Consider the following 17081-nt stretch of genomic DNA (forward strand, 5'->3'; position numbering starts at 1 on the left):
TATAACATTTTTGAATAAAAATTAATAAAAATAAACATTATGACATTATGAGGAAAAAATACTGTAATATTAAAAATAAAAATTGGAATTCAATAAAATCATTATAGTTTGTCTTTATAAGAAAAAATACTATATATACTATCATACTGTACTATGTAAATACTATATATTATTTTTATATCAGTAATATTATAGTTATATACATAATATTATAAATAATATAAATGATATAATACATATCTATATATAATCTATAAATAATATATATATCTCATAATCAACTATTAAACGAATGAATGAATAAATGATGGAATAAACAAATAAACAAGCATGTAAATGTCATTTTGGAGTGTATATCCTCTGTTGTACATCTGTATAATCTCTGTCGTGTTCAGTGATCCGGCGGGCTCTAGGACCCGCGCGCTGCTCTCGCCGGAGTCTCCCTGCAGACTGGAGTCTCGCGCTGTGGGGAGGTGTAGTGGAGGAGAGGCGAGGCGAGGACACGCTCGTGCTCATCAAAACACTTTTACCTGTTTTCCGCGGGATTAAAGTAGCAGCCGAAGCAGCGAGCAATGCGCCGGAGCCCTCAGTGATATCTGTCTCGGTAAAGTCTCTCTCCATTCAGTTTGATGTGAATTATTGTCGGGACAGTGTTTGTCAGACTGTGTTCAATAGGATGCGGTTATTTCTCTCTCAGAGGCCTAAAATAAAAGACTTTAACTCTCACATTAAACGGAGTAAATTAAAGTACAAGTTTAGCTGCTGGTTAAAGCTGTAACCTCTAGTGCAGGAGCGTCTTTATTCATCTGTCAGTTGTTACTTTGTGTCACTTTAAGCGCGTGCACGCGCAGGCCCGGCGCTACAATCTTACAATGTTGCAATATTCGAATGTTACTGTGTTTCTCTTTATTCTCCGTACATTCCATTGTCTGTACGTGACAGTCCTGCTGTGTTTACAAGCGACATGTGCTGAACAGACTGAGAGACAGTAGTAGAGGATCTGTCTGTCTGTTTCTCTGTCTTCCTGTTAATAATTTATCAGTGCAATCTCAGGTGATTGGGTTTATGTCTGGTACAGTGTTTACAGTAACAAAGAAGATTCATGTTGTTTTGACGTGTAAATGTACAATGGATTTGATGAATGTGATAAAGTCGTCTGCCATGAATATAGTAATCAAAGTATCATGGTACTGCCACTTTACAGGGATAATTAATTATTTAAGTGTATCTGTCAGAACTTGTCGTTTGGATGGACTGTCAAAATGTCACATGACTTGAGCAGAAGGTGCTGTCAGGGAAATGAGTTCTGTGCTGTGTGACGATGGGTCTGGTTTACTTCAGACTTGTTTAGTCTTTGATTCTGGGTTGTTTTTGATGATTAAATCAGGACTACAGTACAGTCAAACTTTAGACACACCTACTCGTTCTACTTTCTACATGCTTTTCACATTTTAGGATTATAGTGAAGTTACTCAGTCTATGACATCACACAAATGAAAGTATTGGAATGATCAAAACATGAGCTTCTGGACATTCATCAACTTCATGATGATGCTTTGAACTTTCCCTTCACTTTCCACTTTAAATAGTACAAATAATATATATATTTTATATATATACACACACTACATATATACTCTACACTCATATACTCACTACATATATTTTTACAATGTAAAATATCTGTTTTCTAAGTGAATATATAGTAAAATGTAATTTATTCCTGTGATCAAAGCTGAATTTTCAGCATCATTACTCCAGTATTCAGTGTCACATGATCCTTCAGAAATCATTCTAATATGATGATTTGATGCTCAAGAAACATTTATATTATAATTATCAATGTTGAAAACAGTTTTTCAGGATTCTTTGATGAATATAAAGTTCTAAAAGAACAGCATTTATTTAAAATAGAATCTTTTGTAACATTATAAAGAGCCTGATTACAAAAACAAAAGTCTCACATTAAAAGCCATGTCCCAATCACACGATTATAATGTTCTTATTATAATTTTATGTAGCTTATATGACAAACTTACGCTTACTTAACTGTATTTTCCTTTTTGAAGTGATTTTTTTTAATCATATTTCAAGCAATTTGCGCATCTGAAGCATCTAAGCTGAAGGAAATAATCCATCATTTATCAGCTTTACTATATCGGGCCGATAACGATAACATTAAAACTGAACATATATCGAGCCGATACCGATATGGTGGCCGATATATAATGCATCCCTAATATAATCATAATATATTTCTATATAGCACACAAAATTGCGGCCTAGACCTCATGCAACCGTTAGACTCTCCTCTGACGTGTGACGTGTGGGCGGATGAGGGATGAAGCTGCTTGAAGATGCTGAGGGAATGTTTTACATTCTTCTGCGGGATGACTCCGAGTCTCGCTGACGCAGATGTGCCACCAGTAACATGCAGAATGTCAAGAATGCAGAAACTCAGACACAGTCGAGCGTATTGTGCGCTAGTGGTCCCGGATGAGTTGGACTCGCCTGAAATTTAGACTCTGACGCAAAAATCCCATCATATGACTGTCCTTGCCTCCGTGATTGGAGAGAGATTGCACTTCTACTCCAGATCCGGTGAACTTTACAGTGTGGGCAGAACAAGATTTGAAGTAAACTCGGGACACAAGCTCAGTGGTTTGGAGCTGCTTCTGTGCTTTATGAGTCTATAAATGATGTCTAATCCTCATCATATAACTGCCTGACCACACGCCTCTGATTTGCATTGAATAGGGCTTACAGACAGTACCGGAACTGAGAATGACTTTAAACAGGGTGGGGACTGAGAGTGAAGGGCCTCAGGCCCCTCAGATCATGTGACCCCTGAGCAGGTTATTGGGTTCGTTCAGACGGCCGGTTCTGGCTGGATGCCATCCACTCCAGTATGTGTGGACCGCTGCAGTGCAAACACTCTGGTCATGTTGAAAAGCAGATGGGTTTCACTCACGGCCACAACCTACTACCTTCCATCCTTATTTTATGAGCCAAACACTCAGATTAAGATGTAATGTAAGTCTGTGGTGTCCCCAGAATGTGTCTGTGAAGTTTCAGCTCAAAATACCCCACAGATCATTTATTATAGCTAGTCAAATTTGCCCCTATTTGGGTGTGAGCAAAAACACGCAGTTTTTGTGTGTGTCCCTTTAAATGCAAATGAGCTGCTGCTCCCGGCCCCCTTTCCAGAAGAGGGCGGAGCTTTACCAGCTCGCGCTTCGGTCGCTCAACAACAACAAAGCTGGAGAATCTCACGCAGCCAAAATGAGGATTGTCAGTAACGGTGTTCAGCCTTACATTGTTCAAACCGGAGTCGACACTGATGGAGAGACTCAGGAAGAAGTTACAACTTTTAAACGTTTCTGAATGGTTAGTGGATAAATTTATGTCGATTCAACTCATCGACTAGCATGTGTCGTCATGTTAATCTTTTGTTCAAATCCAGTGTTAAATTGACTCTCGTTTGTGAAGCAGTCCGGCGTAAAATGACGGCATGTCAACAACACTCTACTACAACAACTCTTCCTCTTCTCTAAAGCAGCCCAACATGGCCTCGCCCCCTTTGTTGCGTGTTCCCGGGGGCGGGGTTTATGTAAATTTTAGGGTTTGTGATGTCACTAACCCGGGAAGAAGCTTGTTGTAGTCCCTACCAGCCATTTGTTGTAGTCCTTAAAAAGCGATTTCTGTAAAAGAAAATATCTCTCTTTGCATTGAGCTTTAAGTGTTGTAACTTTGCAGATATTGTTTATGCTCAAACAGCAACATTACACACTAACTAAAGTTAAAAAAGTGAAATCATAATCAACCACTCCTTTAAATGACAGATTTAGTGCATGCATTAAATAATGAAGACATCAACAGGCTAAGTAAAGACATTTTGAATATGTAATTATTATATATTGCGTGACATTTCATTCTCCGGCTATTTTATTGATGTCTTTCCGCGGTTGAAACACTAATAGAGCGATTACATGAGGCGTGACTCATTTCAGTATCTTTCAACATTCCTTCTGATGTTCATTCATGTTTATTAACTAGTAGTAAAGAGGAAGAGATGATCGGTTCATGTTATCTGTCACACGTTAAAGCGTCAAAACCACATTTATTGTTTGTGTTTCATTATAAAATTGACAGAAAGCTTTTTGTTTCACATCAGAAGTAACAAAACTCAAAGCTTATTACTGAATGGCCGGTGTGCTACAAATACTGTTCATGAATCATGAATTGTTTTGAGGTTATCATTGAGAAGTTGATGGTTACCTGTTGTGTAAATAGACACTTGCCTTTAAAGAAATGCTAATTAAACCTCACTGTCTCTGCTGAAACTGGAAATTAATTTTCATACCGTCACACACACACGTCAATTCTTTACTGATTCCCTTTTGGTCCTTTGTTTATTGTATATAAATGAGTTTCTGTGAAGCAGGCAGTCACTGGTCATCACATTTGTGTTTATTTATGATGCTGCCAACCTTTTAAAGTCGTCTTCCTTTCGCACAGGAAGTGGTGGCTTCTGCAGTGAGTGTGATACTTTATCTCTGCGATGAAAGTCTGACAGTCGAGCGCTGCAGAAGTGCAGCATTTATTGTTGTGGATAGTGGATTGTAATAACTTGATTGCCGAGTGACTCAGTGTCAGAGTGTGTCAAACGTGTCGAGGGGCTTTTATAAAGCACAGATTACCTTTAGCTTGTGACAGTAATCTAGATCTTGGCAATTCAGTCTAAATATTATTAATAATACATTGAAATATTTATTGAGCATTACATATTGTCATTGCTGAAGTTTTATAAAGCAGTAAGTTGTGTGCTAGTTTTACTCACAGTGATTTACTACAGTAAACGGATGAATCCCTTAATTGCTTTAAGTTTAACATATTGTTAAACAAAGAAATGCATACAAAAGTAACTCGTTTTTAATGTTTTTGAAGCTCACCAAAGCTGCATTTATTTGTTCAAAAATACATTAAAAATTGTGAAATATTTTTACAATTTAAAGTACTTGTTTTCTATGTGAATATATAGTAAAGTGTCATTTATTCCTGTGATCAAAGCTGAATTTTCAGCATCATTACTCCAGTCTTCAGTGTCACATGATCCTTCAGAAATCATTCTGATATGATGATTTGCTGCTCCGTTAGTATTAATTATTAATGGTGCTCAATTATTAATAATGGATCTTATTATTATCAATGTTGAAAACACTGAGAAAGTTCATTAGAACAACATTTATTTGAAATATAAATCTTTTGTAACATCATAAATGCCTTACTGTCACTTTTAATGAATTTATTTCATCTAAATTCCCATTATAAAGTCTTTCTACACATTTCATCATCTGTTAAAACCTAAAAGATTGATCAGTGTGTTCATTTTTATGCATTTACAAGCTCTGCATCAACCAAGCTGGAGTTTTAGAAATATAATCAATTATTTTCAGGGCTTAAATGTCTTTAGGCTTCTGCTTTAAGTGTTTTTGTCTGGAAAGTGTTTGCTTCCATGATTCCTTTATGCGTTTAAATGTGATGATCTGGTTTAGACAGCACTGATTTAAGTGGTCCGATCTTCATCTCTACTCCACGCAGGCGACCCGTGTGAAGAGGCTTTACGCTGGCCGGAACGAAGGACTCCGCAGATCTGGATAGACGGACGGGCTGCTGCTGGAGAGCATGACGACGGACGTGGTGATCGTGAAGGAGGGATGGCTGCACAAGAGAGGTGCGTGCTTTCTGTAGCAGGGATTGATCAGCTTTGATAATGTACAGAACATGTAGGTTTCAGCGCCTTGAGGCAAATGTGAGAGGAAGAACAACATGAGAGAACAACAGAGAGAACAGACCATCACAACAGCTCAATAGGTTTTCCTTCAGGCTCTTTACACACACACACACACACACACACACACACACACACACACACACACACACACACGCGCACGTACAATGAGCAATACATTTTTAAAGCATTTATTGTTTGTTCATGTTAGCTTACATTGCATTAATGTTAACAAATACAACTTTTGATTTTTAAAATGTTTTAGTAAAGGTTGAAATCAACATTGGCTACTATTAATGAATGCTGTAGAAGTATTGTACATTGTTAGTTCATGTTAAAGTGCCCCTGTTATGGTTTTTTGGATATAAACTTTCATGTAGTGTGTAATAGAGCTGTTTGTGAATGTAAAAGGTCTGCAAACTTTCAAAGATCAAATAGTTAATTTCTCCCAAAAGAAAGAATCGATTCTGAACTGTCTGAAACGAGGCGTCAGTAATTCCAGTTTCACTTCCTGCTGAACCTACGTAGGTTTGTAACTAATTTGCATAATGCCAGCCTATTGGCTGCCGGTGAACAGCGTCTGCTTTGCCCCGCCCTCAAACTCTGTAGTTGTATTTGAGACTGGAAGAGTTTGGTTCGTGTTGTTCATGTCGAGAAGAAGCTGTTTTCAGAGCTGCGAATCACTTTGAAGAGATTGATACGGTAAAACTGTTACTGTTCGTATCACTGTGAATCAAGAGCTGAGGAAGAGCTGAAATCCATATATGGTAATGGGCGGTTAGTTTCCAAGACTGGGCCGTCTGACCAATCAGAGCAGAGCAGGCTCTCAGAAAGGCGGGGTTTAGAGAGACCGAATTTTTGACTGAAGCGTTTCAGACACTGTGAGAAAAGAGCTGATGCTGCAGTGGATATTATGAGAAAATTAAAGTGTTTTTTGACCTTGGATGAGTGTAAACCTGCTGTAGGAGAAACTAAAACAAAATTTGGAACCATTAAAATAGCATAATGAGGCAATGTAGTTAACTAATGTTAAATAAAACCGTATTGTAAAGTGTTACAGACAAAATAATCTGTCATCAAAATGTCATCTGGACATCATAGAGACACTTTTCACCATCGAATCAAGTTCCGCCCATTGAATATCCTGTTTCACTCTGAAATACGTCACATTAGGTGAGAAAAATGGGTTACGAGCTGTGTTTCACATTGACCCAGGACGTTCCTTTAAATTGCTGCTCCAGATTCAGAGGTGATCAAACACTATTTGAATGTTTCTGAACTCTGTCAGCGCTGAGGATTCATTCACGTCTAGTTTTCTTGTGTCATTGTGTGTATGAACTTACTTCTCTGTGGTGATTCGATTAGGGCTGTTGTGATGGAAACTTCCCCAAATGCATAAGAGAGAGTGATCTACCCTATCAGTTTCAGCCTGTCTTCACTAGCTGCACTGAGAAAATGTTTGTTTAGATTATCTGCTTCTTTATTCAGCCACATTCAAAATCAGTCACAGCCATTAAAATACTAATAGTGGAAAAAAATTCAAATAAAACCTCAAGATAGAATAGATGCAACTAGTCATAATTATGCATGCCCAGCCTCCATTTCTGAGTGCCACGCCCACATCTCAAAATGACTAGTAAAACATCATGGTAGTAGCTGCTCTCTGGTTGCTGGTTTGTGTTTCTATATGGTTAGTTTAGTTGCCTTTAATATATTCTTTGGGTTTTCAGGTGCATTTCTAAATGTTACCACAATTGTGTACATGCATGACGAATGAAATCGTGTCACTTCCACTCTGCTAACCAGAACTGCTGTTTAGACACACAAGCAGTGATGGCTTTAGCAGAAGATCCACTCTGCTGTGACGTCAGACGGCTGTCTGGTTAACCAGAACAGGAAACAGAGAGGAGGTGGCGAAGGGGGAAGAACCGTTATTTAGATCTCAGTGGCTGATACAGAAAAATGTGAATGGAGGGTCTGCAGGGATGGGAAGTGTGTTTTCCACTGGTGCTCTTACTAGAAATAATGTCTGAACTGACATTTGAGTCTTTCCCCCAAGTTATAGTTATATGGTGTGGTGAAATCAAAAGCTAATTGTTCATATATATTCATTAGATGCTTGTTTAATGTGTCTGTTTGTGCTTCAGACATAAATGATTCCTTAAATCCTGCGTCTTGTTGAGGAGAGTGTGCTGTTACTTTAAGTGATTTGTAGTATTTATCTGTTTAAACCTCTTAAAGTGGACCTATAATGCCTCTTTTCACAAGATGTAATATAAGTCTCTGGTGTCCCCAGAATGTATCTGTGAATTTTCAGCTCAAAATACCCCACAGATCATTTATTATAGCTTGTCAAATTTGCCCCTATTTGGGTGTGAGCAAAAACACGCCGTTTGTGTGTGTGTCCCTTTAAATGCAAATGAGCTGCTGCTCCCGGCCCCCTTTCCAGAAGAGGGCGGAGCTTTAATGGCTCACGCTTCGGTTGCTCAACAACAACAAAGCTGGAGAATCTCACGCAGCCAAAATGAGGATTGTCAGTAACGGTGTTCAGCCTTACATTGTTCAAACCGGAGTCGACACTGATGGAGAGACTCAGGAAGAAGTTACAACTTTTAGACGTTTCTGAATGGTTAGTGGATAAATTTATGTCGATTCAACTCATGGACTAGCATGTGTCGTCATGTTAATCTTTTGTTCAAATCCAGTGTTGAATTGACCCTCGTTTGTGAAGCAGTCCGGCGTAAAATGACGGCATGACAACAACACTCTACTACAACAACTCTTCCTCTTCTCTAAAGCAGCCCAACATGGCCCGCCCCCTTTGTTACATGTTCCCAGGGGCGGGGTTTATGTAAATTTTGGGGTTTGTGATGTTTTTTTGATCGCAGGAATAAATAAAATTTTACAATATATTCATATAGAAAACAGCAGTTTTAAACTAAAAATATTTCACAATTTTTACTGTATTTTTGATCAAATAAACGCAGCCTTTGGTGAGCAGAAGAGACTTCTTTCAAAAACATTTGGTAATTTTGAATGTAAAGTATTGCTCTTTTGAAAATAAAATTCTTTCATTTATTTCCAGATTTATTCTACCTAGTTTCATTCTGAAATCCTCACACACACACACTGTTCGTCTCTCCCTCCCGTCAGGAGTGTTTGTCCGGTCGGCTGTCATAGCGCCAGCAGCTGTGCCCAGTGAAATGTCACCGGGAGTGTCCGTGTGTTTTGATTGGACGCCGTCCGTCCCCCTCGGCCTGAGCAAAAGGCTTCTGGTGGATGGGTGAAGATGTCACATCACTGTCAGCTCACCTTTGCCACCGTCTGCCATCACACAGACGGTTTGTTTAGTGCGTTTGACCCACGTCTCAATGCCCGCTGTCCAGAGACAACACACTCTCAGAGTTTAATACAACAGTGTGGAATCTGACAGCGTCCGTCCAGCTCTAGATGCTGCAAGAATGTGAGTGTGTGCCTGTAGATTTGAGCTCTTCTTGTTATCCAGCACAAATATCTAAACATTCTTAAACCAAGATACATTTACTGGAGAAGCAAAATGACTGAAGATATTAAAGGGGTGGTTGATTATGATTTGACTTTTTTAACTTTAGTGTGTAATGTTGCTGTTTGATCATAAACAACATCTGCAAAGTTAAGACACTCAAAGTTCAATGCAAAGGGAGATATTTTCTTTTACAGAAATTGCTTTTTAAGGACTACAACAAATGGCTGGTAGGAACTACAATGAGTTTCTTCCTGTTAGTGACATCACAAACCCCAAAATTTACATAAACCCCGCCCCCGGGAACACACAACAAAGGGGGCGGGGCCATGTTGGACTGCTTTAGAGAAGAGGAAGAGTTGTTGTAGTAGAGTGTTGTTGACATGCCGTCATTTTACTGCTTCACAAACGAGGGTCAATTCAACGCTGGATTTGCACAAAAGATTAACATGACGACACATGCTAGTCGATGAGTTGAATCAACTCCACAGCAACTACATAAATTTATCCACTAACCATTCAGAAACGTCTAAAAGTTGTAACTTCTTCCTGAGTCTCTCCATCAGTGTCGACTCCGGTTTGAACAATGTAAGGCTGAACACCGTTACTGACAATCCTCATTTTGTCTGCGTGAGATTCTCCAGCTTTGTTGTTGTTGAGCGACCGAAGCATGAGCTGCTCCGCCCTCTTCTGGAAAGGGGGCCGGGAGCAGCAGCTCATTTGCATTTAAAGGGACACACACAAAAACGGCGTGTTTTTGCTCACACCCAAATAGGGGCAAATTTGACAAGCTATAATAAATGATCTGTGGGGTATTTTGAGCTGAAACTTCACAGACACATTCTGGGGACACCAGAGACTTATATTATCTTGTAAAAGGGGCATTATAGGTCTGCTTTAAGTCTTGTTTGAAATTGATCGAAATGAAGGGAGTTTATGTTTAAAAGAAGAACAAATATCGGCTGATGGGGACAGATAAATCAACTTGTTTTCCCTTTGAATTAATTTTTCTAATATTCTAAACCCATTGGCAGGTATTTGTTCTAAGTTTAAGCATAAACTCAGCATGGACTTAACCAATAAGCAAGGTAAGTGGCCACTTATCTGATCTGGCAAAACATATTTGGTAAACGTTCCATTGCGTATCTGTGTTTGTGCTCTGGAGAGCATCAAAGGTTTCTATTTACAACGTGTTTTTGCACCATTGAGCAATGTAGCCAATCACAGCCATACCTGGGGTTTAAGTTAGTCAGAATCCACTCACCACTCAAAATGCCGGAGTATTTGTTTAGTGCTAAGTTCTGCATGCTTGCGAATCAGTAAATATATTGTGATTTTCAAATAATTATACTGAAAAACAAGACGATTGTATGTATGTTGTTGTCAAGGCAGCTGCATAGAAATGCAAATGTTGTTCTTATCTTGAAGTATTTTTTTTACAATAGCTCTACCAAACCCATTGTGATTCCTTCAGGATCATTTTGATAAAACATGCCCACAGTTTAATTAAGCTTGATTGGATTGAGAAATATCTAAAGTTCACCCTATTTACCCTGAAATGAAACATTCTGTTATCATTTACTCGCCCCGTACACAAAAGGAGATGTTTAGATGTTCACACTGCTCTTTTCACATGCTTTGAAAGAAAACACAGGAGCTGTCAAAGAGGACAAAGAAATGAACTATTGTTCATATAAACTGTTCCTTTAATGCATAGCATTCCTGTAGCTCAAACAGTAGATCATGTCTCTAGTGACACCAAGGTTATGGGTTCGATTCCCAGGTAATGCATGAACTGATCAAATGTATAATTTGAAGGCAATGCAAGTCGCTTTGGATAAAAGCATCTACATTTGTTGTTGGAATACAATGACAGAATGACGTTTTCATCTCAGCGATGGTTCCTCTATGAATCCAGGTCACTGTGCACTTGTCTATAAATATAGTTTAACAGCAGCAGCCGAGGGATTTCTTTTGTGTCATAAGGAGTTTGTTTTAGTCTGTATTCAATTCTCCAGCTACTGAAAAGCTCCTCTTTTCCCATAAACGACATCGACCTCACAATCCCTGCACCGGAGAAGGTCACATTCTAGAATCTGAGAACAACCTGGTGCTTTTGTTTCCTTTAGCGAAGCTTCATTAGACTCCTGATTCTGTATCAATTAGTCATGTGTTCATGTGCAGGAAACTGGCATTTATTTGTTCCTTCTTTTCTTTGTACCACTGTTTTTTTTTTCGGCATAAAATCAAAATGTACTTTAATTCGTGTTCCTGTTCTTATTGTGAATTCATCTAAAGAAATTCTTGTTTGCCTTCATAATCCTTGACCAAAATGTAACGACTTTTGACGAAAGATTATGAAGACAAATATATTGCTTCCTTAGAATAACGTGCGCTGATGATGAAAGGCCAAAAGCATGTATTAAAAAGTAATAAATGTCCATTTTTATTTTATAGGGTTTGTAAGTGCAAATAAAACTGAAGCAGAAGATCTCTTTTGTTCGATCAGATGTGTTTTCAGACATTCTGTAGGTCTGTTTTGTCTGTTAGAGCTCAGCAGTTTGAGATGTTTCAGCATCTGGAGTAGATTGACGTCATACGCTCATCTGATTCATTCCAACAAACGTAAAGAGGCTATGTTTTACAAAGCCAAAAATGCACTGTTTTTCTGCCAAGTGAGGACATCACGAAACATCAAAGAACCAGCATAAGAACATCAAGGCCAAGATCTCAGTGAAGGCCAGTAAAACTGAGGCCTGATTCACGAGCTGAGCTCTCCATTATCTGAGCTGCGTTACTAGTGTGAAGAAACGGCCCCTCGTTAAACTAGTGAAGGGAAAATCAATTAGAATTTATTACATATTCACTGGATAAGGATACTTTTTGAATAAGGATACTTTTTGAAATTCATGCAAAACTAGATATCAGCATTTTTAATGTAAGTTTGAATGGTTGCCTGGGTGTTCCTATGTGGTTGCTAGGATGATACATGAGTGTTGTGAGTGGTTGCCTGGGTGTTGCTATAATGATAGTGTTGTGAGTTGTTGCCAGGGTGTTGCTGTGATGTTATTGCGTTCTGTGTTTTCCAGAGTGTGGCTTTATGGTTGCTTGGATGCTGCTATGATACTAGAGTGTTGTGTTGCTAATTTGTTGCTAGACTGTTACTCTGATGCTAGAATGTTTTTAGTAGTTGCTATATTGTTACTGTGGTGCTAGAGTGTTGTGAGTGGTTGCCAGGCTGTTGCTATGTGTTTTCTAAGATGATGCTAGAATGTTTTGCGTGGTTACCAGGGTGTAGCTATAATGCTAGAGTATTGTGAGTAGTTTCCAGGGTGTTGTAGTTATAGTGCTAAAGTGTTGCGAGTGGTTGTCAGAGTGTTGCTATTTGGTTGCTAGAGTGTTAGTATGATGCTAATGTGTTTCTGTGTGGTTTCTAGGATGCTAGAATGTTGGTTGCTAGAGTGTTGCTATGATGCTAAAGTGTTGTGAGTGGTTGTCAGGATGTTGCTATTTGGTTGCTAGAGTGTTAGTATGATGCAAGTGTGTTGCTGTGTGGTTTCTAGGAAACTAGAATGTTTTGAATGGTTGCTAGAGTGTTACTATGATGCTAGAATATTTTGAGTGGTTGCCAGGGTGTTGCCATGATGCTAGAGTGTTGCGAATGGTTGTCAGGGTGTTGCTATTTGGTTGCTAGAGTGTTAGTATGATGCTAGTGTGTTGCTGTGTGGTTTCTATGATGCTAGAATATTTTGAGTGGTTGCCAGGGAGTTGCTATGATGCTAGAGTGTTGTGAGTCGTTCGTTTTTTGTGTTGCTATATTGTTGCTAGGATGATACTAGAGTGTTCTAAAGGGTTGCCTGGGTGTTGCTATGTGGTTGCCGTGTTACTATGATGCTAGAGTGTTGTAAGTGGTTGCCAGGCTGTTTCTATGTGATTTCTAGGATGATGCTAGAATGTTTTAAGAGGTTGCGAGAGTGTTACTATGATACTAGAGTGTTGTGAATGATTGCCAGGGTGTCGCTATTTGGTTGCTGAAGTGTTACTATAATGCTAGAATGTTTTGAATGGATGCTGGAGTGTTACTAATATGATGATAGTGTGTTATGAATGGTTGTCACTGTGTTGCTATTTGGTTGCTAGAGTATTGCCATGATACAAGAGTGTTGTGAGTGGTTGGCAGGCTGTTGCTGTGTGGTTTCTAGGATGATGCTAGAATGTTTTAAGAGGTTGCGTGTTGCTATGATGCTAGAGTGTTGTGAATGGTTGCCAGGGTGTAGCTATTTGGTTGCTAGAGTGTTACTATGATGCTAGAGTGTTCTGAGTGGTTGCCTGGGTTAATGCTAGAATGTTTTAAATGGTATCCAGGCTGTTGCTATGAAGCTAGAGTGTTGTGAGTGGTTGGCAGGCTGTTGCTATGTGGTTTCTAAGATGATGCTAGAATGTTTTGAGTGGTATCCTGGCTGTTGCTATGAAGCTAGAGTGTTGTGAGTGGTTGCCAGGGTGTTGCTATGTCATTGCCAGGATGTTGCTGTGATACAAGAGTGTTGTGAGTGGTTGCCAGGGTGTTGCTATGTCATTGCCAGGATGTTGCCATGATACAAGAGTGTTATGAGTGATTGGCAGGCTGTTGCTATGTGGTTTCTATGATGATGCTAGAATGTTTTGAGTGGTATCCAGGCTGTTGCTATAAAGCTAGAGTGTTGTGAGTGGTTGCCAGGGTGTTGCTATGTCATTGCCAGGATGTTGCTGTGATACAAGAGTGTTGTGAGTGGTTGGCAGGGTGTTGCTCTGTTTCTAAGATGATGCTAGAATGTTTTAAGAGATTGCTAGAGTGTTACTGTGATTCTAGAGTGTTGTGAATAGTTGCCAGGGTGTAACTATTTGGTTGCTAGAGTGTTACTATGTCATTGCCAGGATGTTGCTATGTTACAAATGTGTTGCAAGTGGTTTCTAGCATGATGCTAGAATGTTGTAAGAGGTTGCTAGAGTGTTACTGTGATGCTAGAGTGTCGTGAATGGTTGCTAGGGTGTAACTATTTGGTTGCTAGAGTGTTACTATGATTCTAGAGTGTTCTGAGTGGTTGCCAGGGTATTGCTATGTTGTTGCCAGGATGTTGCTATTATACAAAAGTGTTGCAAGTGGTTGGCAGCCTATTGCTACGTGGTTTTTAAGATGATGCTAGAAAGTTTTGAGTGGTATTCAGGCTGTTGCTATGAAGCTACAGTGTTCTGAGTGGTCGCCAGGGTGTTGCTAAGGTTTTATGTTCAGTGTTCTGTGGGATTTTTCCAGCTCTGTTCTGGTCCAGCAGGTAAAACTGGTGCGTCTGATTACTTGGTAAAGTACCAGTCTCCTTAACAGCACACACTCTTCAGGATAACACACACACACACACTCAACTTTAATATAATGCCTCAGAAACACAGTTGTGTGTTTTTCACATGTTTGGGGTGTGCCGAGTCGCATGTAAAGACGGGTTACCCGCATCATGGTGGTCACATGATTAGAGAGCACCTGGGCGTCAGTCTTCCAGGGAACTGGTGGTCTAATCTGGGTGTGTCTGTGGGTTGAGATAGCGTATGTCTGTGTATGTGGGTGTGCTCAGATCTCAGATCTCAAAACTCAGATCTCAGTCTCTGTTCTAGAGGTAATAGTCCTGACACATCTCTGTTACCTCTGCCATACCGCATTTATAGCTTTCTCTTTCAGTTATGAATGTTTATTTATTTATTTTTTACTAGCATTTATTTTTTTACTTTATAACCTTCATTCATCACAGAACTCATACCCTCTCTTTTTTTTTCACTAAACACTTTTTAGTACATCAATTTGTTCACTTTTTTCTGTCTTTTATTTTTTATGTACCATGTGTCCTGTTTTACGTAGTTCTTAGGGATTCATAGCCTGTGTTTATCTGTGAGCACAGAGATACAGAACAAGCGGTTCTAGGTCTTTTCACATTATCACTAAATGGACCTGCTGAACGCTAATTGTCTCATCTCCGCTTCAGGCGACACTGTCATGGATCGTATCGCACACAGACATAGCCGACTGAAAGCGCCAATTTCATTGACCTGCTTCTACACAATGTTTTGGAATCAGTGTGTACATGTTTATATCAGTCCAAGTCACGTTTGTACTTGATACAATGAGCACTTGTAGGGGTGTGTCCAAAATATTATACCATTTAATTTCACACTAACTGTATATTTATATGTGTACATTACCATTCAAAAGTTTGCGGTCAGTAAGATTTTTAATGCTTTTCTCATATGCTCACCAAGGCTGAATTTATTTGATCAAAAATATTGAAATATTTTTACAATTTAAAATAACTGTTTTCTATGTGAATATATATAGTGAACTGTAATTTATTTCTGTGATCAAACCTGAATTTTCAGCATCATTAGTGTCACATGATCCTTCAGAAATCATTCTAATATGCAAATTTGCTGCTCAAGAAACATTTCTGATTGTCAGTTGAAAACAGTTCATATTAATAATGTGTATACATTTAATTTTTTATTTTTTATTTTTTGAAATAGAATCTTTTGTAACATTATAAATGTCTTTAGTATCACTTTTGATTAATTTATTGCATCCTTGCTGAATAAAAGTATTAATTTCTTTCAAAAAACACTCCAAACCTTTGATGAGTAGCATACATTATGTAATATAGTTTTTTCCCCCCCCTGATGATTCAACATGAAATGAAGAAATGTAAGCATGTAGTTATTTCTCACTTGGTTATTTTCTCTTTTTATGCCCGCCCACCATGAAAGCGAATACACTAATTCCTGTCCGTAGTCCATTACTGCTAGACATGAAGTGCTCATAAAACATAAAAGATCATTTCTCATTAGACATTTGACGACCCTCTGACGAGCTTTCCCATGTATCCAGCTCGACACACATCTCCTCTCCTCCGACTCTATTCATCACTGTCCAAACATGACAGCTGAGGCGTGCCGTCAGCGCCGGTGCTCTGGCTGGACGGGCAGCGGCGGATCACGGCTCCCCGGGTGGAGCGCGCTCTGTCTGCTGTCTGGAGGCCAGCAGGTCCCTGTGCTGCGGGTGATGGCAGACAGGCTTCTGCTAAATGTGCTGGAGAGATGTAAATTGCCAGAGTGCAGCTGTCAGAAGGGAGGGCGGGCGTGTGTGTGTGTGCGCCAGCAGGGTCCGCTTCTGTCTGCGTATCTGCCGCAGCGGTGCGCCCGCTGTGTGCTTACTTTTCTGTGCCGAAACCTCCTGCTCTGCAATTGTGCTGCTCGTCCGGCCCATTTTTCTCTCTGCCTTCCTCTTCTGTTAATTCTTTCCACTCCACGCGTCTGCTGGCGTTCCCCGTGTTTCTGATCGCTGTGGTCTCGCCCGTCTCTGTCATCCATCATAAACAGATATCTTCAGCTGTTAGAGTCGCTGTTGTTTCAGAATCTATTTGTCAAGTGGGTGAGAGAGTGCTGTTGTTTTATATTTAGATAATAGGAGTAAAGTTATACGAGTAAACTAACACAACATTTTACACCAGTGGTGCCTGGAGGGCCACAGCCCTGCAGAGTTTAGATCCAACCCTGCTCCAACACACATACCTGTAGTCTTCAAATAATCAAGAAGGACTTGACTAGCTGGATCAGGTGCGTTTAATTAGGGTTGAAGCTAAACTCTGCAGAGCTGTGGCCCTCCTGGAGTTTGCACCCCTGTTCTACACACTTACACGAATATATGATTGAAGTGTCACAGATTAATGTTACTGTTACACCACAGGAAATGTTACACTGAAATTAGAGTTTTAG

General features: G+C 39.5%; 1 protein-coding gene across 1 annotated transcript in view; it reads left to right on the plus strand.

Moving 5' to 3' along the window:
- Positions 1 to 406: 406 nt before the first annotated feature.
- akt1 (v-akt murine thymoma viral oncogene homolog 1) overlaps positions 407 to 17081 on the plus strand; it is a 55879-nt gene continuing 39204 nt past the window's right edge. The window contains exons 1-2 of the mRNA XM_051868325.1: positions 407 to 604; positions 5602 to 5734. Coding sequence (XP_051724285.1) covers positions 5686 to 5734 — 49 coding nt within the window. The 5' untranslated portion in view covers positions 407 to 604; positions 5602 to 5685. The remainder of the gene's footprint in view (positions 605 to 5601; positions 5735 to 17081) is intronic.

Source organism: Ctenopharyngodon idella, chromosome 17, assembly GCF_019924925.1.
Source record: "Ctenopharyngodon idella isolate HZGC_01 chromosome 17, HZGC01, whole genome shotgun sequence".
NCBI lineage: Eukaryota > Metazoa > Chordata > Actinopteri > Cypriniformes > Xenocyprididae > Ctenopharyngodon > Ctenopharyngodon idella.